Below are 25,369 nucleotides of genomic sequence, written 5' to 3' on the forward strand. Positions count from 1 at the left end.
TTGTAATATATTCGAACTAGCTTTTTATATCATATCATATTCGAATATAATGCAACTAGTAAATTATAGGTTATATATAGCTCTCCAAGCGCAAATACTCTTTCAAAAATTTTCGCCAGTTGTAATTGCAACAATTGAGTTTCGACAGTTTTGATGTTTTACGATTGCTAGAATTCAATAATGCGTTAATATTTTCTCGGTATTACGATTATGATAATGAGAACCGTATTACGATAACTCTCAGTATATGTTTAAAACAAAAATATGACTTTCAAACTCAATTTACTAGTCGAGTGACGTTTTCACGAAAACATAACCTTTCCAGTTAATCTGGTACCAACTTAAAGTTGAACTTTATTTTCAGTTGTAATATTATTTTAACCAGTTGGAATATAATTCACCATATGAATCACCTTACGTGGGTTAGACGAAATATATTCAACTAGTCAAAATATATTACAACTGAATATTCACTTCAACTATAACAGTAGTTGGAACTATGTATGTTAGATGGAATATATTCCAACGAGTCAAAATATATTACAACTGGATGATACATTTGAACTGTAACATACATATGTAATATGTATATAAAATATAACAGTGAGTTTAATGGGGACGAACTTGTCATGTATAAAAGTAATATGAACAGGCATATTTATCTTGATGAAAAAATTGAAAGGGCATTACAATTAAATTAGTACTTAGACCGTGATTGAATCTCAAAGTATTGAAATATATTTAATGATTAAGCAAAATCCTTACTAAGCGCTACTAGTGAAGGTTGAAACGACACTAACTAGCAATTAAAGAAAAACTGCTTTTTAGTCTACAATTAGTTTGTAACTTCGTTTGAAAATAAATTTCAATATTAAAAGCTATGATTTTATCAATTGAATGCCTAAATAGACGGGCAACAACCTCAAAAAATGTCAAAATAAATGTCAAACATATACATATGTATGCCTAAATGTACATATGGCTTTTATGTACAAGCTCCGGTGCAAATAAAATAAGTGAAATGTTTATATATAATATAAAAATATAAAAAAGAAACAACACCGCAATAATCCAATAGAATTTTATAGCGTAATTGGACGTTATGTTTACAAAATTCGCGTTAAAGGCAAGGTACAGCGCATTGTTTTGACCCTTTGAGCGCGGACCCCATTGTCCGTGAACAAAGCAATCGGCACGTATCTATTAATTAAAGGTGCCCGGCGTGTAGTGGGTGCACAATGAAAACTAGGAACGATTGTTTCGGCCGTCCCTTCTTAAAAGGGGGAAAACCTTAATATTTATACGGCGAAAAAGCCACCTTTTCAGACGACGCATAATGGGATTTTTTCCCCGGGACTTTTCATTGTTCAGCTCCGGAATCTGCGATTACCACATACATAGCACACACGTAATTGTACCAGGGAAAATGTCGTTGTTGATTTAAAAAGAACAGGAAAAATATATCGAAAGAAATGTATTTGACGTATGTCTCATTACTTGTTCATTTGTTATACATCGAATATACATATGTATATGTAATTTGGAAAGAGACCTTGTATGTAACCTTCGTTTTTTGGGTCGTAAATCCATGACGTCATCGAACAACAAATTCGATTTTTTTTTTCGATTCAAAGGATTTGAAGTCCCCGGGGGCAAAGGCACCGAGAGCGAAGCCACCTTCGCGCCGGGGGCGAAACCCTAGGGGGCGCAGGCACCGGACTCTGGTATACATATATTTTTTATAAGAGACTTACTATATATGTTTGTTTGTTCGTGACAGTCAATTTAATAAAAAAAAAACAATTGAGTATTCAAATAAATTTATATAAAATAAAACTATTCAAATAAATTTAATAAAATGTTTACTATTAGATTAGTCATGTTAAAGCGGTCTATATTAAAAATACCGAGTGAAGCCAGGTAATACAGCTAATATATAATACTATCAATACCGATATCCAATTATGATGTTAATTAAAATTTCAAAGCAATGAATAGCAGTTTTTTGAATAGCTACTACTATATAGGTATATTATATATGTGAAATATGTTTGTACGAATACCTTTATAGAAGTGACTGTGTGAATCCAAGTATCTAATCGAGAAAGTGAATTTGCAAATTTTCGTTTAAACTTGATGTGATGTGCACACATCACATTTCACATGAATTGCTTTGAAAAGTGACCGACGCTAAAGGTTCGCTGAACTATAATTAATATCAGTGAAATCGTTTATGAAAATATGAATGTATATACAAATCACGGTACAATTATGATGATTTATTTAAAAAATAATATGTTATATATTTTTTACGCGACAACGTATTTATGTAACAGTATTTTTTAGTGAATATTCCTCGGGGTACAATTATCTTCGTGTCCTGAGATTGACTGAAATCCGAACGGAAAATAAATAAAAACGTTTTTTCCCCAGATTGTTAATTTATATAAATGCTTGTTTATAAACGAGTAGGAGAATAATACGTTTGACAGATCATTATTTTTGTTGGAGGGTTTCACATTCGAGGATTTGGCCCAAACTTTTTGTTGTGATAATACATTTCATACAATAAGGAAAAAAAATTATTTACCGTCTATTTTAATTTTTTTTTATTGTCAGCTTCAAGCTAAATGGTGATTGATAGTATGCAGAGCATTTTTAAGCAGGTTTCAGCTGAATTTTTTACAGTTTTACGTTTTATTTAACAGTGATTTAAGCCATTTTATATCGACTACATATGTTTAAAATTTAATTTCTTACGTATTTTTATTTGTACTCAATACATTATTGAACATATGTATGTACATATAAGATAAAGGTACTAAATAGTAATAATTGTAAAGTTTTTACAAGGTTTTTATTAGTTTCACTTTGCACAATGTTATGGAAAACTTCCAAAAACTCTTCCGGTTCCTTTGAAACTTTGCCATTTTGCGAGGTTTGGCCCCCGATAGGGATTTCAATTGCTTCCACTTAGTCGATAGTGAAATATATTATTCATGTTTAAATATTTAAAATTTTTGGAGACGGTGACAGCTAAATCTTTGACAATAGCTTTGTTTGTTTGAGCTCCCCCTCCCCTCACTTGTTTTGTCAGATTTTAATTGTTTAAAAGCCTACATATAATTTGATCTTTTTCAAATTATTTCTTATAAAATTTGCATTATACATTCATTATTTCGCAATTGTTACTACGGATATTGACGGACACAGATTGTGTAAAAAGAATTCAAAGATTTTTTTTTTTAATACTTGAATTATGCTTTGATTTACTTTGCCATAATATCTATTAATTTCTTTAGTATTATTGAGTATCAAACGATCCTTCATTATAAAAAGAAATATTAAAATCGACGCTTGAATAATAATTATTTTTGCAATAGCTTCATATTAAATACGAAATAGTATCTAAAACTTTGGAAGATCGTATTTCGGATACGCTGCTCTAATTAAAACTATGTTCCTTAAGTATTATATTATCGCATTAAATCTGAAATGTTTCAAATTATGAAACTTAAGCTGTGCAACCGATCGACACACACAAACACAATAAAAGTTTAAGCTACGGACCAAACTTTCCGACAGATTTAAATTATGTTTACTATGTATTGGAAGGATTTTCTGTAGCACATTTAGCTTCAACGAATTTCACCCGGAATCAAACAATGAACATTTCTAAACAAAACACTCACACACCCCAACACTTCGTATATCTATTTACAGGTGACGCTACCTGCGTCTACCTTGTTCAATGCCTTCAAATAACATTAATAGGTAGATTGTCTTCTGTATACAAGACAGTTTATATCAGTTCTTCTCAGCTTACACAAGCACATAAATATACCCAGCCGATAACATTCCGTTTTGAATGGGAAGAATTTAATCTCGCGTCTTCTATTCAAAAGGAAGTTTCGACGCGTTTGATTTTTCGATTTTTTTTTCTCAACCTCACAAAGAAAAAGGTGAAGAAAAATACACGCAGACTTCTGCTGTGCAGTCTCTAGAATCACCTCATAAATACTTATGTGGAAAGTTTGTCGTCAAATAACCCGAAAAATGGATTAAAGTTTAGCAAACGCCGTTCAATGCTTTTATCTTAACGAATGTGTGTGTATCTTAACTTAACGTGTGTGTGTGTGTGTGTATTTTATCTTAACGTGTGTGTGTTTGCGTGTTGTTGCAAAGTGCACTTTTATCTTGATTAAATTGTGAGGCATTATTATATTAAATTAACAAACAAACAAACCTCATTGTCATGTGTCCAATAAATATGAGGGGGTGGTTCCGGTGAATGTTTGACGACACAAGTCAAATTCAATGTACTGCCGGTGTTGATGTATAAATCTGGTCCTCCCACTATTATAGTTATGGGTTCTGAAACAAAAAAATGTACAGTTTTAGTTTCATTAAAAGAAATGGATGAAAATAATTTTTTTTTTTTTTAATTAAACGAAGCTCGACACAACCGTTAGCATTTTCACAACACATTTTGTAATCTTGTATTCTTGTTCTAAGAAAAAAAAATGTACTGTCTAGACGGGCTTCTTACATTTGTTTTTAGCTCGCTTTAATGAATTTAATCACCTGTTATTATTAGAATTTGATAAATATATAATATCTTGTAATTTATTAAAACAATGAGCTTTTTCATGCTTAAATTACTATTGTTTTACAAAGTATCGGCTAATGCGAAATAATATTACTATTCGACATATGTACATATGTAAGTAAATACTAAGCAATTGTGACTTAAATACAACGTGCAATATTAGTGTATATTGCATGTATACAATTTAAATGCTCATTTTATAGTAAAAGTTGAAATTGTTGGAACGTGGAATTTCATATTACTCAATGCACTCGGTAATATATGTTTGTACATATACATATATGTACATAAATATTTATGTAATATAGTAAAGTTCGTAACAAAGTCGAAATGCCTGCAAAATTGTCTTGTGTGGAGTTATTACAAATGTAAATGGTATATGTACATATATGAAGGCAATTCAAAATGAAACTTTTAAATTCAAAATATCTACATATATACATATGTGTGCTACGTTTGATGATATAATTTAAAGAAAAAAAATGTATACATTTATTTAAAAACACTCGGAAGAAGCGGCATAGCCGATGGGCTCAATTTATAATATTTAATCTTATTAAAGACTTTGAATGTACAAAATGAAAATTATTATAGTTAATATAAATTTAAATCATTGTCATACTTGGACAAAGACATATATAGGTTATACAAGGCCATACAAGGACATACATATTTAAATATATTTACTTCAAAATAATCATAAAATTCTTTTGTTTAAATAGACAGGCTTAAATTTAGCAATTAATTAGTAAAATCTAGTAACTTATTGTCTAGCAACTTAACGTATTATTAAACTTCTTGTGTCCATCGACTATACCGCCTTTCCCAAGTATTCTTAAATAAATAAAATACTATACACATATATTAACAGTTTCATCATACGCAATTTAAAATTATCGTGTATTATTTTAATAAAGATAGACACAACTGCACGAAAAATGAAAATGTTACCTAAAAATGATGAGCATATGTATCAGAACAAAAACCTTGTGAAAAGGAAACATAATAGCTATGATATTTTTCTAGGAATCCTCTCAATTAGGAATCTAAGATCTTACACAGCACTTCGAAGGAATACTATATTTATAGCCGTCATTAAAAATTCATCAGGCCGAATAGACAATGATCACTTATCCACTGCCTTATCGCAAAAGCTTCAACGCAACGTGGTGGCACAATGGCGTGTGTATGTATGTAGAAATGTTGTACAAATGGAAATCAAATTAAAAGCCGGCACAATAACACAAAAGATATGCGATATTCATGGTTTCCTCGTTTGTCGGCGGCACAATAAGGGGCGTTTGAATTAATTACACTCGGTGGCTCCGATATCAAATGAATCATTCATAGCGCGCTCGGCGAGGGACGAACAAACGGGGTACGGGAGAGGCTGGCAATGTAAATCGCACAACGGGGAAAACGTGATCGAGATTAAATCGACGGGACTCGATTGAAGTTCGAATGGACCGCAATTAAAGACATTAGTTTTGCCTTAAACGGTGAGCGTTTGTAACGCGCTTCGGGAACGCCCTTTGTACGACTCGCGGATATGAATTGTAGTAATAGACGTTAAAACTGCAGAATTTATGCTATGTATGTAGATATATGCATAACCAGTGCATGCAATATAAATTCCGAGACTTTTATTATGTTGGATGTGGAAATTCCTAGTCTGTGCGAGAGTGTGTGGGTCGAAAGAAATGTTTGAGAGCATGAGGTATGTATGTATGTAGATGCTATTAGATCGTGTTGAATTTATTGAATTTCCAGGGATTTTATTTTATTTTTTTGTTCTTTACAGTTTTAATCAAGCACATCAATTTTTTCTATTCAAATTCATTTAGCCAAATTCGAATTTTCGTTTCTGTACTGAAATATATCAGTATCACTATGCTGTATATACAAAATGAAGTTTTTTCCGGGTCACATTGAAACTATTCTATCCATCTCTTAGTCATAAAACCATTTTATAATTACGGTTTTAGCTGTAATGCTATTTAAAAAAATAATCATTTATTGCGCGAATTCGTTCGTTTGGATAGAAAAATATTCAGATATAAATCTTTTTAAACGAAAAAATATATAACTTTGATTTTAAAAGTCGCTAGATAATTAAAATTAATTATTTCAAAGCAATAAAAAATCACAATCAATAAAAAAAAGCATCTCTCTATTAATTTAAGTCATTGATACAAGATTTTGAGCTTTAGGTTAACTGTAAAAATTGAGCATGTTTTAAACGCGCATATCTCATAAAAGAGAGAGAGCCCACAAAACCATTATTATATTCAAATTTAGTGGTTAAAACTTACTATAGACTGTTTAAACTCGACTCGGGTGATTTTTTTTTTTTTTGCTTGCTCTGTTATTAATAATAACTAGATTTATCAGATTGACCGATATATATGTACGATTTGGCCTAATTCAGTAATTAATGTTTTGTTCCCGTTTTCTTATTCAATCCAAGCACACTGGTGACTTAAAAATAAAATGAATTCATAGTACTTATATTTTATGTATTGTAGACTTCGATCTAAAAACTTACATGATTATTGAATCAATAGGATGGGTTTCACGTTTAAAACTTCAACCAGCGTTTGAATCTCTCGTAGTAAAAATTTACTATTCTATGAAATTTATATATTTCGTGAAGTGTATTTACGGCGAAATAGCAAATTGTATATATTTGAATATCTCACGTCTCCTCGAACGCCTCTTCGACGTTTTCTTCCCCCTGTTTGCGTCGTTATTAAAAGGGGCACGTGGGGAGCGTTCCGTACCCTGTACTCGGAGCGTATGGCATTTTTTGAAATGTATACGTATAAGTGAAAATTTCCGCAGTGATATATGAAGTGTCACAGTAGCAGAAGCAAAAGCAGCAGCCACCGTTGAAAGCGCTTTTCTATCCGTTGCTTGGAGTGAACATATTGTTGAAAAATTTCCCACGGGCCGAACGGAAAGAGTTGACAGTGCGACCCTGCCTCGACCATATTGTTTTTGAGCGCTTAAAGCCGGCGGCTTGTTGTCAAAAACAAAAAACTGTCACACGGTGACTCTAAATAAATTCAACCGGAAAAACCCAGTAATCCGTCGCACAGATTTGCCACTGTTTATATACGTGAAAATGCGGAGCTTTTCCGCCCGAAACGTTACTTCAGTAACGGGTGACCATGAAAAAGTCGATAATATTGGTTTATCATGCATACATATGAAAAACAGTTAGTATATATATCAGTGGCGTGCGGTAAAAGTCTCTCTCCCCCCGTCGTACATTCTCACTTAATTTGCGCGAGCAGGATACAACAGGAACAAGAGGAACAGGCTTTTCCTCCCGTATCCTGCGCGCGCTCATTAAACAAGGCTGTATGAAAAAAAAAAGAGAGATAATTTCACCACATGCCACTGATATATATGTATATTATATAAACATAATACCGTTTACCATGCACCCTTTTTTTATATTTCGACTTAAGATCTTTCGATTTTCGAATCTTTGCCATCCAATATTTGCTTTTTCGACCTTTTCACTTTCGGTGCCGTGAGTAGACCCTTCAGTAACATATATGAATTTGTATCGAAAGAACCTTTCGTAATCTAGTAAATATACGAATATTAAATTCACTTATAGGATTTTTATTCCCTTAATATATGTATAATATTAAGGGAGTAAAAACATAATATTATATTAAAAATTCCATTTTATGTATCAAATAAACTTTGTAGACGAAAAGATACTCCGTAACTATCGTAACTTTTGCTGCACGATTATATATGTACATAGTCTACCATCTAACAGGATTTCGAATAATTCACTTTAATATGACTTTCTCTGCACATTGAATATATGCTTTGATATAATTATAATTTAATGGTGTCTTTAAATAAATAAAGCAAATATAAATCTTTATATTAGGCCGGAACTAAAAAACAGAATTTTGAATCCAAATTTAATTTATCTAATGGAAAACTTGCGTCGTATCAAAGAAACGAACAAAGGAATAAAAAAATTCAATTTTTTTAAACTTTGTCCTGTGCTTCAAATTAATTGATTTCGATAAAAAATTTAGAAAAAAAGGGATTTTTCCAGGACTGTGAAGTCGGAGTTGGATTAAAAGTTGGAGTCACAGAGTCGGAGTCGTAAAAAAAAATCAAGTGACTCCGAATCCTTTTTATTATTTTCTTTCATTAATAGTATTAAAATATGCGTCAACTAGAGTCTCAATTTTTGTAAATCCACAAATAAATTAAAATTACTAAATCTTACTAAAATCGTCAAAGTTGAAGTTGGTGTTTGGAGTCAGAGATAAATCATAAATAATAAATGATAATTGAAGCGACTCCACAGACCCGGTATTTTTCTTCTTTATCTTCTTTTTTAAAATACTGTTACGTATACCAAAAAGAGCCGCCGAGTAATTGCGCCTACGCAACAATACTTACAAAAAATGTAAATCAATGCTTATACTATTTACAAAAAAACATGATCACAAAACTTCATCTATTGTTACTACGTACTTAGATAAAGTAACAAATCAATGGTTCAATGGTCCTTGCGGCCGTATATAAAATAAAATAAAATAAAAAAATTAAAATAAAATAAAATAGTCACATGATGTAGTTTAATTGGGTCAATTATGATAAGTTTTGAATGATTAACGATAATTCAAAGTCACCGTTTTACTAGAAACTCCCATACAAAGCGTACCACGCTCACAACGACCATTTGTATAGCGGAAGCGTTCTTTCCAGAATATCGTTTCTTTCATGTTTCCATCATCATTTTAAAAAGAAAAGTAATTGAGAGCTTTCTTAGGTACCTACCTTTATTTTAAGCCCAAAATATGCCAGAACAGACCGCTGAATTTTTACAAAGTTTTTATTTATATGTACGTACTAGGGATCCCAATCGAATATTCGAATATTAGAGTATTCGAATTATTCGTCTAATTTTTCAGCCATTCGTTATTCGAATATTTCATCAACTATTCGAATATTATTCGTGTATATATTTTTTTATAAAATAAATTCACAAAACCAATATGAAAAGAGTAATGACGAAGAAGCCGACGATTTTGAAGAAAATTAAATATGTAATGGGGATAATTGTGTTGAAAATGAAGATAATGAGGAAGATGAAATGTCTACATGTGAAGAAATGGATTTTTATTCATTAAATACAGAAATGTTTTATTAAAATTACTTTTCGATTGATAATAATCTGTATGAAATTTTAGAAAACTTCAGAAAAATAATACGAATATTTAAGAAGTCACCGGCGAAATATACATTTTTAGGAGAAATCACAATGAAAAAAGAAAATTAAAAATTTAAATTATTATTGGATGTAAAAATGAGGTGGAATTCAATGGCAACTATTATAAGACAATTTATTCAAGTTTACGAAAGTGTAAACATAGCACTAAAATAATATAATTTCAATAACCGTTTCTAAGAATGAAATTTATATTTTGAAAATTTTAATTGATGTTCTTACTACCGTTGAAACCGCAATCAAAGAATTAAGCAAAAATAGTACAATAATAGTATAATATTAAAAATAGTATAATAACAGCATTATATAAATTATCTTATATTTTATGTATGTATTTTAGTTTTATATGTTTTTTTAATTTTCTTAAAATTATGTTTTATTAATTGTAATATATTACAAATATAAATATAATGTAATTTATGCTTAGTACATATGTAATTACCTTTTTTTTTTAATTTTCGAATATATTCGAATAGCTCTTGATTTACTATTCGATATTCGAATAGTTGAAGTTGACGAATATTTGGGATCCCTAGTACGTACATTCACAGCATTTTTTCTCAGCACAAAAGGGATCATTGGTCGATGAATCGTGAGACCTTATTGGCCGTTGAATACAGCTCGCTAATTCGCCGAGGCTTTTTTGGCGCGAACGCGTGATCAGGTGATCATTACTATACGAGCACTGATCATCTAATCTCTACGTTACAATATCTTTCATCAAAATAATTAATAAAATATTTATTTACGCACACAGCTGTTTCGCACGAAATTGCCAAAAAAATCTTTAGTTCGTGACCTGTGCAATATTTGTATAAAATTTGATCTCTATAGTATGTAGTGAAATTATATTGGGATAAATTTTATGGTCAATTCTACTCTGTATATAATACTAGTGGTTTTATCCGGCTTGAAATCGCTTAAACATGACTAATCTAATAGTAAACATTTTATTAAATTTATTTGAATTGTTTTATTTAATAGAAATTTATTTGAATACTCATTTGTTTTTTTTTATTTAATTTACTGCCACCAACAAACAAACATATATACTGTCTCTTTCGAAATTATATGTATACCAGAATCCGGCGCCTTCGCCCCCGGGGACTTCGAATCCTTTGAATCGAAAAAAATCGAATCGGCGTCTATGAATCGAAAATAAAAATAACTCACAGATTTACGAACCAAAAATACATACATACAAAGTCTCATTCGAAATTATATATTAGATATACAATGTACATATATGTATGTATAGTGTCGTTTGTAAGGAGATGAATTTAATGATTTTACATGTACAAGTGTATGTACATACACTAAAATCTTAAACTATGTAAAATTATGTACGTAAATTAATGTAGCAAATTGAAAACGCTAAAGAATTTTTCCAAGCGGAAAATAAAATTAAACAGATACCGCGGTAAAATAAATTCCAGCTTAAACTAGAATTACCTCGATAGACGATAGAGTTATGGAGTCTTAAAAAAGTTTAGTTATTTTGAACAGAAACTCTTAGTTCTTAAATACCGAAGTTTCTTCCGCGAACTTACGAGGGGATAAGAAGCAGGAGTCCCCCCAGTTTATTATTTCGAATCGCGCGATTGACAACCGTCTAAATTGGACAGTTGGTTCTCTCCAATGAAATTTTCACGCGACGTAAAATTTTTGTAAGAGGGATTTTCTATTTTTCGCATCGGCGAACGTTTCTCGCATTTTCTTTTGCGGATTTTCATCTTCACTTTTGCAACGATCGTCTCTGCTCGGTTTATTAGTACAGTCTCGTGACAGCCGTTACGCAGAGCATTCTTTTGGATAATCTATCTTGAGAGCCTGTCGAAATTCGGTTGACGTCGGAAAAATTCTCAAATTCGCAAAACGCATTTGTCTATATTTTTTGAAAAATGTGTAACTTATACCAACATATATTTTTTATGTTTTGTCTTTAAATACGACCCTTCTGTATTATAATAAAATAAGCCATTAAATTATTCAAAAGAATAAATTAGGTTTGCTTACTTGCTGTGTATAAATAGTTGCACAAAATTATCAACAGATGTCTCATTTTTATAATTATTTAATTGATTTTGTTTATTTTAAATTGTATTTAAATGTTTTGCAGTTCATTTTACTGAGTCAAATTATATATGATTTTTTAAAATATTAATTATTTAAATTTTTAGCTTACATGTAAAATTTTTGCCTTTATATGTAAATTTTTGCCTTTTTGCGAAAATAAAAATACTGAAGTTGCTGTTATTAAAATAGATTAATTATTTTCATCATTGTGACTATTTTTATTATTATTACATTTACATATTACATTTACATATAAGCCAGCAGCATAGCTCGGACGTTAAGCTTCTGCTTACCGTCAAGAAGGTGCCGGGTTCTATCCCTGAATGAAAATGAATTTTTCAGAGTATGCTGTTGGTCAGACCTGGATTTGTGACTCCAGGTTGATCGTTTCCTATCAGAGTTTGCCAATTTTCTCTGATTTCATTGTTGAAACGGTTCCCGGAAAAAAAAAATTGACTAAAAATCCTTCCTACCTACTATGTCACCACTATTTGAAAAATTTGATTGATGTACATTAAAAATTTATGTACAATTCATAGATGTCTCGTTAATTTGCGAGTTTTTTCAGTGTCTCGCAATTCAACGACTTTAATAAAAATGATGTATTTGTATTTGTAATTGGCCAGGAAGGCGCATTGGGATTTACCTGTAAGGCCTTCCTGGTATAAAAAAAAAAAAAAAAAAAAAAAAAAATATATGTACATTCGCTCTGTGAAGAACAAACCTCATACAAAATTTCATACACTTTTCGCATAGCGTTGAGGTATTTATTACGAACTGACGAATTAATATTTTTAAAAAACTGATGCTCTATTAAAATATATAAATAGTATTCCTATGCGACAAATAATATATGATATATAGCAAATTTAATGCTATGCTAATATCTACTCTTACGAATAAAGATCCGTTTATATAATCCAGCACTGCATGTCAACAGCTTGGCACAGCACTGCACGAAAAATACTACTTCTATTCATACTATGCAGCACCACCGCTGTCGACACGTTCATATATATATTGGAGGAGTGCAGGGCATAATCGGCTTACATATTCACTACAAAGCACGTCGATACGGTGCAATATTGCTTGTGGAGTCAATATTGTTACAATATGACGTTTCTGAAAATATTCATATGTTCATGGCAGCATTTTTTGCATCCTACGGGTGCAGTCGCCACTATGACTTCACTTCATGCGAGAATATTTTCACAATGGCCAAAAACAAAAACCGGTTCTACTTGATACGTTTCGGTCACATATACTGCTGTATAATATGAATATATCGTGTCGGTTTCTGCTGTTTCAAATACGCCACATACACGTTACAGAACATGGGAATGTGTCGATATAGAATTTACTAAAGAATATTTTTCGTACTGCCGTATACGTGCAGTTGCTGGCTTGAACTGTACTGCTAAAAATTAATCTTAAAGCATGTAGTACTATGTACATCAAATGGACTGACTGTAAATCATAAAGTAATCTTAGATTTGTAGCGATTTTGAGTACGGCTAATATAATCATAAGCCGCTAACGAATCGACGGATATACGATGTATAATATTATAGTGGTGCTTGATGAATGGCGCCCCAAGGCGCCCTATAAAACCGGCACGAAACCATTCATCGCATTGACGAATTCAATGGATATCTTTACGCCTTTGACCCGTTGATAGACAAAACCTCCTGGGGCGCCCCATGGCGAATTGGCGCCCAGCCCTGCCCCGGTCGTCCCTTCGAGCCGATGTTACATGATATGGAATAAATTGCATTAGAAGCCACAAAGGAAATTTCGCCATCCATTAGGTGCAGATATGAAATTCACCCCTTAGGATTTTGACGCTTTAACGAGCTCCCTTTTTATAACCAGCCCTCGGGGCGCTCGGCGTCAACAACAACAACAACGTCAAAACGACCCTTTTTCATCGGATGTAACAGACGCACGCGTCCTCGCTAATTATCCCCATGAAACCTATGACTGATGTTTCTATAAACAAAACATCTATTTACATTTCAAATATGCCTTTCAAAATTGTAATTGTGCTTATTTGAATTCGAAGGTTTGTTCGTTATATTATACACTAGTGTAGGGCCCGTTGATTTCAATGGGTGGTTTCGAAAAGGAATTGAAACTCGAATAAAAATAAAGTTAAAGATATTGAATCGACTGGTTTCGGAAATAAATTACGAATTACAAGAGCTATCCGACTTCTCAATGCGTAGATTATCGGAGATTAATAATTGTATGGGACTATGAATGGAATTTTAATCTTCGCTCTTCAGGTATGATTTTAATCTTCTTTTACAGGGATGTTATGTATTTACGGCTGGTTCTTTTATATTGGTGCTGGCTGTAGATGCAAAACATATGCATTATATTTATTTGATATTTTAACTTTATCTGCGATTATTATAATTCTATTGTTATTTTAATGATAATTTATAAATGTATTTTTGTGTGATTATATACATATATATTTGATCACTTCTCTCTGTTATGTTTTCGACAATAGTGGCGCAATAGAGATTCATGTAATGCCACAATGGTTCGAACTAAAATAAATTAATAAATAATTTGAAACTATGCATCAGTGAATGAAATGCTAATCGTTACGATCATATGTAAGTGGTACTTGCCTTTTTTCTTTTCTATTGCAATCTTTTAACTAGCTTCACTTTGTAAGTTCCATAATATTTCTATCACTTCTAGTCTTTAGATCACTTTGATATTTTACCGACGTACGAGTATAAGCTAACATAGTAAAGAAATTTCTGCGACATGAAGTTCATATAATTACCAGGATAAAATATCACCAAAAACATTCCAGGGGGTAATCGCGATCTTACAGACTAAGCATGTTAGCATTTATTTTGCATGTGAAAAACTTTCTAAGTTGAAACACGTGTTGTATTGTATGTATGTAAATAGGGTTTCTGGACCAGACCCGGCCGGGCTGTGACTTAAAACCCGGATTCGGGATCCGGGCTTCAAAACCTGCCAGATCCGGGTATTTAAAATTTCGAGTATTAACATAAAAATTCAAAATGATTTGCAGTCGATACATTGAAAATATTCAAATATGTACATATGTGTTATTTATATATTCTCCGTGTACATGATTTATACATATATGACCTTATTTGTTCGAGAGATTGATTTTACGACTTGTGAGTTCTGAGAAAACTACGAACAATGGAACGGATTTCGCAAATACTGAAATTAAATACCGAAAACGATATGGCGTACTGAAATTTGGCCAAATTTAGAATTTCATCCATATACAGTGTACATATTTTTATAATTTTGCCTTACACTACTCTAAGACTTCAAAGTGTAAATATTTTTTCAACACTATCATCATCATACCTGATTTCGCTAACGGTAAGTACTTTATTTTATTTCTTGTAATTCTCTTAAAAAAAATCAGTTTTATTCTTAACCGAATATACGTATAGTTTTCATTGTTTTGTGGAAAACAACAAAATTCTATAATAATAATGATAGTAATAAAGGGACACAAAATCACATATTTCCTAAATGTGCCGATAATATTGGTATACCTCTGCACTAAACTGAGATCGGAATTGAGGGATAAAGGCGCTCTTCCACCGAATACGTTGACGCAGACGTATCCTTTTTGCCAATACGAATGTACATATGTATGTATGTATATACGTCACGTTGACGTACATATGTTCTGCCGCGACGTCAGTTGCGATACGTCTGCGTCATTGTATTCGGTGGAATGGCGGCTTAAATCTCTACTTTAGTGTTTCGAAAGTATTATTATGTTAAAACAAAATAAACTTATTAATTTATTGTAATTTTGCCTATATTTTTGCATTATGATATACTGTATTATATTTGTAGTTGTATTTGTTTATTATATGTTTTAAATCACCTTCTATAGTATTTTTCGAGAATTGTATAATGAAACAAAATAAATAAAATTTGAATTTAAAATCTGGATGTTTTTAATTTTGATTTTTGGACCCGGATTCGTCGGGTTTTCAAAATATTGGATCCGGGTCCGTCGGGTTTTGAAAACCAAGGTTTTCAGAAACCCTAGTTGTGTACCACTCTGTGTGTCTGCACCTTGACACGTCCTATATCTGTCTTCAATATTAGTCTGTCTTTGTTCGACAAATTTTTTTTTAATGTGTCTTACAATACGTTTTTATAATCAATTGTAATATTAATATAACTAATTAAAAAAAACTCGGTACTTACCAACTACAGACAGGTATATAGAGTGACCCATTGGAGGAGTTGTGCTCACTTGACATTCGTAAATACCAGAATCTCGTTTTTGCGGTGATCGAATCTGAAAGTGAAAGTGTCGTTTATAATATTAATTTTAAATGGTAATTGCAAATATGTAATGTACGATTATATTTACCATTAATTGATAATAATTATTAATTGATAATTTTTACTAATAATATGTAATGTACTTTGTATATATGTAAGTTTTGGCTCGTAAAATTCGTGACGTAAATTTTATAAAAAAAAACAAATGAATATTCAAATAAATTTAAATAAAATAAAGCTATTAAAATAAATTTAAATAAAATAAAGCTATTTAAATAAATTTAAAAAAATGTTTACTATTAGATTAGCCATATTTAATAGGTTTATATTACAAATATCGAGCGAAGTCGGGTAAAACCACTAGTATTTAGTAATATTGAATTTCGTTAATTGATTTTTAGAAATAACTAGTTTAATTATAATAATTTTTCCAAGAAATGTAAGGATTGGCAAGGATTACGTTCCAAGAAATTTACTATATAATGGATTTGGGCGAAATTAGAGAAATTTACTATATAATGGATTTGGGCGAAATTAGAGAAATCTACTTGTGTAAGCAATATCGGAAAATACCGCTTAGGATCTCATTAGTACCACGTGTTACCCACCATATGCCGAGCCAGTCGGGTAATCTGAGTTTTATTGACTCTTAATTAAAACCACTGTGTGTTTTAATGATCGTGTGACCTATATATTTACCTGCAAAGTCCAATCTTCGGTTTGTGGGTTATGAACAGTTTGAAATCTCTGGTCTGCGGTGTATGTGGAACGCCCTGCAGTAAGGAGATGCACATCTTTGTGCCTCACCCAAGATACCTGTAATCAATAAAATACTTTTTACGAAGATCTTAAGTCCTTATAAATATAATGAGTTAATATATAGTTACAGTTATTTAGTGTATTTTTCCTTAGAATTATAATTAAAAATACTAAAGTGATATGATACTACAGTCAAATTGATAAAGAAACTTCGACCCAATTAAAAAAACTTTAAAGAGTATTTTTCTGTAAAAAATACGTATATATGTAGTCAAAAATACGTAAATATGCACTCAAGACACGATTAAAACAAATCTGTAATATATTCTAAAGGCGAAGAGTATAATCCTATTCGATATTCAATTCCCGTTTGAAAATTCAATTTACGTTCACATTTCACAATGGTCGACTTAACGAAATAAATAAACTGAAGATGAAGAAGGATGAAAATAAATAATAAGGTGAATAAAAAACGTTTATATTCATTGTCGTTCGAAGTGAGATTAAATCAATTACGATCGCTCCACCAAAATTTAACCGAGTGTCTTTGGATTTTTTTCTATTATATTAAATGCACTGTAATAATTCACTCTTTATGTGCCATAAAGTTTATATTGCGCAGTGAATTTATAACGCGAAATATATTTTAAATTTATTATATAAAGCTGAAGATAATACTGTACTGTTGAACTGCCATAGATGTAGAATTTCATATAAGATATTCAATAGAAATTGGAAAGCACGAGATGAAAGGTTTTAATTAGTTAAAGGTATCTAAAACCAATTTCAGAATCACATTATTCGAATGTTTGATTTATGCATTTCAATTGCAGATGTCCTCATAAATATGATAACATTTTAATCCAGGACTTTCCACTCGCCGTGGAAAATGTAATGTCGTAGGTTTTTTTTACATTTTTCACTGACTTCATTAAATCTATCGATAATGGGTGTTATTGGAAAATGGGGAAAACCTAAGAAGAATGCGCAAAGATTGTGACAATTGAGCGCTTTTAAATTTGATTCATAACTGAAATTATATAATATATACGACATATATTTAAATTATCAATTGGAATTCAATCAACTTGTCGACTATAATATAAAGTAATATAGATACTACATATAATAAAGTCAACACATTTATAATAAAGCTAGTTCTACCTTTGATTGTATGTCTTATTTACATTACATTTAATTTATAGAAAGTGCAGGAAAGTTTTATTTTACGGTTTATTTTGTATCTTATGTATTGAATAACGTCGAGTAAAATTTTTAACCGGTGAAAGTTTTCGTCGGTTTTAGAAAAACGGAGAAGCTATCGGCATTTGCGAATATCACAAAGAAAGTTTGAGTATTTTATTTATTTTCAAAGAAAAACCGCAAAAAAGTTGTAAAGTTGTTTCAACTAAAATAAAACTAAAGAAGACGATGATACTCGTTTGGATAATGAAACTATACATTTACGTCATACGAATGAGGAAAACTCGGTCAATGCTGTTATTTTCTCGAACGGTACTGTTTCTCGCATTCATTTTGAAAGAAGAAAGCCTCGGATAGTAAAGTACACGTCTACAAAGTAGCCTCTTTGTCTTTTCCATTTAACTTTTGTTGGGGATTCATTAAATTTAATTCAATCAAAGTGAATTGGGGAAAGATTTTAAAACTAGGTCGAGTAAACGAACTTGCGCTATGCAGAATATTCACTAAATGCGATTATTTTTAATATTTTTTAGTTACACACAACTCGAAATTTATATAAAATTTTATATGCTATCAGATATAAACAGAAATTTAACAAGTTTTGTAACATTTGGTGTCCCAGATAGATCAATACTGTTTGAAGCAGTTGTCGCAACGTATATGTAAAATAAATAGAGGGGCTATAAATATGCATATATATGAAAAGTGAGTGAGCTTTAATATTAAACGACATATTTCATGCTAAATAGCAATGTCCGAAGTGAGAACTAACCGCAGTAATTAACATATTAATTTTGTGTCAACTTAGTTTCCAAATACACGAGCAGAAGTTTCAGCGTAATTCTGAAACTAGAGAATATCAAATACATATGTATATATGTACATCTGTATGTATGTAGTATTATCATTTCATGTTTCGTACCATCGTTTGTTCAACGGATTGAACACGTCATTTAGACCCAGACTTCGACCTACAATTTGACTTTATCTACATATACACATTTACCATGTCAATTTACGTCAAACAACACGTATTTACTAAGATCTTAACAAAGATTTAACAATTACTAAACTAAGTGCTGACTTCTAAACTACCTATATAGCTAGGTATTGTTTGTGTATTTCATACAATTTAATTTATTTTATATAATATATTCTACTGCTTGTTTACAGTATAAACATAGATATGTACATATGTGTATCCAGTGATAAATTCTGTCATCAATATTCGACTCGTTTCTCGGGCGTTTTTCCGTTCGCCATGTAACACTTCCTCAACATATTTTTGACTCATTAAGTTTCAGACTCGTATATCACTTATGACGTTTTTCCGGAGGCTCGTGTGTCGCTCGCTTTTCCCGGACGTTTGTTTTTCCTCTCGAGCACCCGGACCATCCCCACGATTTTCCTTTGTGCGTCGTTAACGTGCCCGAATATTTTTCGCAGTAATAAAATACACGCGAACCATTAAACACCATATTGTCTTAAATCTTGAAACCGTACCCCCTCCACTTTGAATCCGAAGAACCGTGAAAAAAAGGATTCGAACGTTGTTAACACGCTTTTTACGCGATGATCATTAACCCCTCGACTGCGGCAATAAATCAGCAGAAGCGTTTTTCCGGAATGAGTAATTACGATAAGGCTGCTTTTTTCTGGTATAAGTTCTTACGCAGGGCATAATTTATATTAGAGTAAATTGAAAAATTCCAGGTTGATGACAGTATTATACTGTTTTATTATTGCACATTATTTAGATTGCAGTATGCATATTCGAACTGCCATATAATATTTAGATTGCATTCTGCATGATTACTAAAATGTACAGTAATTAATTAACCACTGATATAATAGTAATTAGGTATTGTTATTAATGATGAACGCATAATGGTGAAACACATAAAGTGGTTCACAACATATGTTTATTTATAGAAAGTTTTGCACATGCAAAAAAAATGTTTACTGCCTAGTCTATACGATGGGATTCTTTCCAAAATTCACCGACTGGAACCATTTCGGTGATATTTTATCGTTGTATTGACAGTGATTGATAACGATGATTCCCAAATTTGTATAAATGTAGAAAAAACTTGTGGAAATAATAAGATCATACGAATAAGCAACAACATGAAGACACGCCTATCACAGTTATACATCACGTGCCTCAAATTTTTGTGTGTTCTTACCATAAAATATTTTCGTAAAAATTTGATTTTAATAAAAATTTATGTATTTGATTGATTTTGTTGAAAAAAAGCTTTAAACGAATTCATTGACATGAAATAAAAATAATAAAGACTTTTATATAGCTAAAAAATAACGGATAATATTATTTTAAATTATCAATATATAATTCTTTTAAGTGGCAGAAAAAATTTTATATATACATATATTTAAATTCGATTTTTTTTCCCCATTACTGATATTTCTTTCTTTATCTCTTCCTTGAATTTTTAAATGATGTTTAATTAAACAACTTTTCCTTTGATTATTTGTGAATTTTTTCAACAGATATATGTAGTTATCATATAGGTAATATAATCCAAAAGAATAAACGCTTAAAATATTTTTTTAATCAATTTATAATTTCTCAACAAGTATTCAATTAGCAACTTGTAATCAATCTCACGTGGCATTAAAAATTAATGATCAATCCCGTCCAAATTTTCGATATTGTCCAATTAGCGAAGTTGAAAAGGGAACGGGACAAATGATATGACGGAAGGGGGTCTAAATCACCCCAAAAGATGGCAGAAGGGATTAAAGGGAAGTAATCTTTTGAAATATTAAGATCTTTCTGAACGGCACCTGGGGAAAAAGGGCTGCAAACTTTAAAGTGAACCGAAGAGAGTGGAAGAGGGACAGGTTTTAATAAGCTTCGTATAATTTCTTTAACGTCGAGACCTTTTTCCCCTGTTAACGCAGAAATAGACGTAATATCCAGCAAACTGCCAAGGTTCTCTCATTTTTAATAATTTTGACGAAAAAAGACTCAAAAGGAACTCTTTTAATATATTTTTTCTAGTAACACAAAGCTATAGACCGGGTTCTATTAATTTATTATTAGTTTATTTCTGTATAAAATGTACACTTGTACATAATACGGACGTAAATTTGTTTTTGTAGGCTTAAGCTCATGTTCAGTAAAATGTCAGACGTTCTTATTTATCTTAAATATATTTCAATTTTTTTCCGTGGTACAAACGAAGCGTGAAATCGTTTTCTTCGTAAATTTTCCGCCAGATTGTTATTTATACACGTGAGGGCCTCTTATTCCGGATCCTCTGTTTTATCTTGTCCCTCTCGTCGAATCACACAGACTCACACCTTTTCGCATTAGCAACGTTTCGACGCACACCCTGATAGCTCTTGTAATACCTCACTTTTTTCAGTACTTGGTTTTAAAGTGTAAATTACATTACAATAAACGAATAGCGTCACACGACTTCTTTGAATAAAATGAATTACTTCATGTGAAAGCGTAATCAAGTTCACTTTTCTTTGGTTAAATTAAGTGACAAGCTATATTTTAAGCATTTCGTTTGATATTAGTCATACAAAAGTATAATATGTAGTGGATTTTAAATACTTACGGTCCGGTTGCCGAGATTTCTGACCCTACAGTTGAGATTAGCCGTCTTGCCCACTAGGGCTGTGACATTCTTCGAGGCAGTGATGTCGAAGAATGGTCCACGATCCAGCGGAATTGAATGCCCTTCGGGTTCTTCCATATCTAGATGGTCGCCAAAGTCAAGCACCTGGTTTCTTGTTGGTGCCGCGCTATATATTTGATTAACGGATGATCCTGCAAAATATAAAATATAGATAAATTTTCTGTTAAAATATAAATAAAATTTTAAATATGTTTTTCAACATTTGTTTTTCTGTGGATTTGTACAACGATTTTGGCATTTGGATAGCTTGTAGTTGGTTTGCGCTCGTCTTGACACATTCATACATTTGGTATGAAATATGATCATGTGATTGTGCGACATTGTACATTTATTTAACATTTTTTATTTATTCACAAATTACACTAAATTTTCTTTTTTCGGTGTATAAAGTATCATTAGATGAAGTTTTGTGATTTTGATTTATGAAATGAAATTCAACTATTTCATAATTATCATCTTGAGTCATATTAATAAAACATACATACATATGTACATATATACATATATCCCTAAACGTCCGCATTTATAATCCAGCACTGCACGTCAACAGCTCGACACAACATTACTTCCATTCATACTATACAGCACCATCCGTTTTCGGCACGTTCATACTATATACATATGTATATGTACATACATACATACATTACAAAGCGCGACAATACGGTGCAATATTGCTTACGCCATATCTTCTAGTCAATATTATTACAATATAACATTTTCGAAAATATTCATTTGCACATAGCAAAACTTTTGTTAGTAAGAGTGCACTCGCCACTGTGACGCGACGTCATATTTGAATATTTTCAGTGACCAAAAAAATCGGTTTTTCTTGATAAGTTCCGATTACATTTTCTGCTGTATAATATGAATATATCTTGTCAGTTACTGCTGTTTTGAATACATCGTAATTTCGTAATTTTGGAACATGAGAGGGAGTATCCAGTGTCTAAGTGCATAAAAATAAAAATAAAAACCCCGAATTAGGCTAACGGGACTCAGTAAGTGCCCGAAAAGGATACGTTACGCTTTCACTGACCTGGGTAAGTAAATACGTATACAAAAGACGCCAGGGTAGACTACGTGCCTAGAAAATAGACACATCAATGTATCGGGGAAGCTATGCTGTGCAACTTGTACTTTATAAGGAGGTACACACGGTAGATCAGATTTTTCCTGTGGACCTCTTAAATCGTTGAATAAATGCTGTGAAGTGACTTTGGCCGTTCATTTGGATCCTAAACCCACCCCTACGCAACAATATGAATGTGTCCATATATAATGTACAAAAGAATATATTTGTACTGCTGTTTATATTCAGTTGCTGACTTGAGGTATGCTGGTAAACCAGCATCATATATCAGTGGTAAGCAGGATACGGGATACGGGTTCAATCCCTGGCTGTGCTGCTGACCAGACCTGGATATGTGACTCCAAGGTCAATCGTTGTCCTATTAGAGTTTGCCAATTTATCTGAATTCATCGAAACGGTTGGCAATTGGCAACCCTGTCCTATTTCTCGCAAAATTCAAAATTCTGACTTATAAAATGCTGCAAATTTGTCCATAGATGTTTCTATGATTGTTAATCATAGAGACAAATTTTGACCATAGATATCGTGTAAATAAAATAAAAATGAGTGTATAACTGAATAAATAAATAAATAAATAAATGAACATTAATTCTTTGTGATGAACTAAAAGTTCAAATATATATAGAATTCAATGAAATTCACTTTCAAAACCACCCGTTGAAATATCATCCGGCACAACACAAATAAATAATAATGTATTCAGAAACAGTTCTTCAATATAATATTGAAATTTTAAAGATAGTACAAGACATTTCAAGTTGGTTTCTGATATAAAAGAAAGGATATGGAGCTGATTAAATTTTCAATACAGAATTTTCAACAAAAAGTGCTTAAATAGTCATTTTTTCCAATAAGAAGTAGTTTTAGCCAAATTTTCTTTATTCATTTAAAAGATTTCGATATGAAGTTTTTCATGGAAAATCTCTGAATTGCATACATACATGTCTTCGAAGTAAAAACTTATATAAGCGTTAGCTCAACCGGGACAGCTTCAAACGTAAGAGCTTTCAGAAACGCGATATGTATACGAGGAGAGCACGAGCGTGTTATCTACCGTAAAAGCGGAAAAACCGGGCAGAGATGGCGGACGTTTCGAAAACCGGCTCAGTCGTGGGAACGAACGGTCACGCCAAGTGTCCGGAATTACCGGAGAGTTATGGGTCCGCACACGCGAGACTCGTTATCCGGATCAATCCACGGACGTGACGCAAATGCCGATCGAAAACGACCCTTGCGTCATCCTTACCTAAGAGTCACACTCGCTCGTCGAATCTTTCCGACGCCACAATGCTAGCCATTCGATGTTGAACGACGCAAATCGAAAGATTTTCCTCGGCGAGATTTGTTGCGAATTATGTACATATGTGCGCTTATTCTTCGCACGTTCGGCGCTTTATTCCAGGGCTGCGGGGTTGGAAGCGCAGTTGTGGATTTTTGATTATTTTTGACAGATTCGAAGGCGTTAAAATCTGGCCATTGTGACTCCGAAATGTTTATTTTTAGCTTTTCAATTTATTCGTCGGTTTCTAATGTAGGTTTACTCCATTGAAAAGGTATATTGGCGAAAGCTGTGACAAACGATATACATAATATGTACGTACATCATACATAATCTATCGCATAGAAATCATATTTATATTTGATATATTATTATAATAAATACATTATAAATGTAAAAAGAATAATAATAATAAAATAATGAAAAATGTGACCTGACATGTGCCCCAATGCGTCACTCTATATATATTTTATAGAGCAACCATTGAACCTTTATAAAAATAAAACATAAAATTTAGATATTGGTGCGTTAAAGTTCTGTGAAAAAGTATGAAATTTTATATTCAATGTTTTAATTGAAGTATTATTTCTTAAATATTGTGTGGAATATTTTGTTATTATTTTTTAAGTACAAAAGTATTTCATTGATTATTCAAATAAATGATTTTTTTTATTACAATTATTTTCACAAAGAATCTTTGAAAATCAACTCCTCCGATGTTGTGTGTCCATTTCGGTCAGTGTAAAAATGCGAATTTTGAATTTTCCACGATGTACGCCGTGGAAAACTTGCGTCGTATCAAGCAAATTTTAAATATTTTTTTTATGTCGATTTTAAACAATGTACTGTGCCTTCAACTAATCGATATATCGAGTCGAAAATAAAATAGCTATTTATTCATATTTCTTTTTTAAAGAATAGTTTTGAAGGTTTCACAAAAAAAATGACCACTTAAAATACACCTATTCAAATTATGATTAGTTTTAACTGGTTAATTTGGATTCAGTCACTGTTTTGCCAAAAACTCCTATACAAAGCGTACCACACCCCCAACGGCCATTTGTATAGCTGTTTTTTCAAAAAAATCATA

General features: G+C 31.7%; 1 protein-coding gene across 1 annotated transcript in view; it reads right to left on the reverse strand.

Moving 5' to 3' along the window:
- LOC143913158 (zwei Ig domain protein zig-8-like) overlaps nucleotides 1-25,369 on the reverse strand; it is a 92,270-nt gene that overhangs the window by 20,716 nt on the left and 46,185 nt on the right. Inside the window, exons 3-6 of the mRNA XM_077432795.1 lie at nucleotides 21,827-22,038; nucleotides 16,971-17,087; nucleotides 16,191-16,284; nucleotides 4,247-4,374 (exon numbers count right to left, since the gene is read on the reverse strand). Coding sequence (XP_077288921.1) covers nucleotides 4,247-4,374; nucleotides 16,191-16,284; nucleotides 16,971-17,087; nucleotides 21,827-22,038 — 551 coding nt within the window. The remainder of the gene's footprint in view (nucleotides 1-4,246; nucleotides 4,375-16,190; nucleotides 16,285-16,970; nucleotides 17,088-21,826; nucleotides 22,039-25,369) is intronic.

This window comes from Arctopsyche grandis, chromosome 6 (genome assembly GCF_051622035.1).
Source record: "Arctopsyche grandis isolate Sample6627 chromosome 6, ASM5162203v2, whole genome shotgun sequence".
Classification (NCBI taxonomy): Eukaryota; Metazoa; Arthropoda; class Insecta; order Trichoptera; family Hydropsychidae; genus Arctopsyche; species Arctopsyche grandis.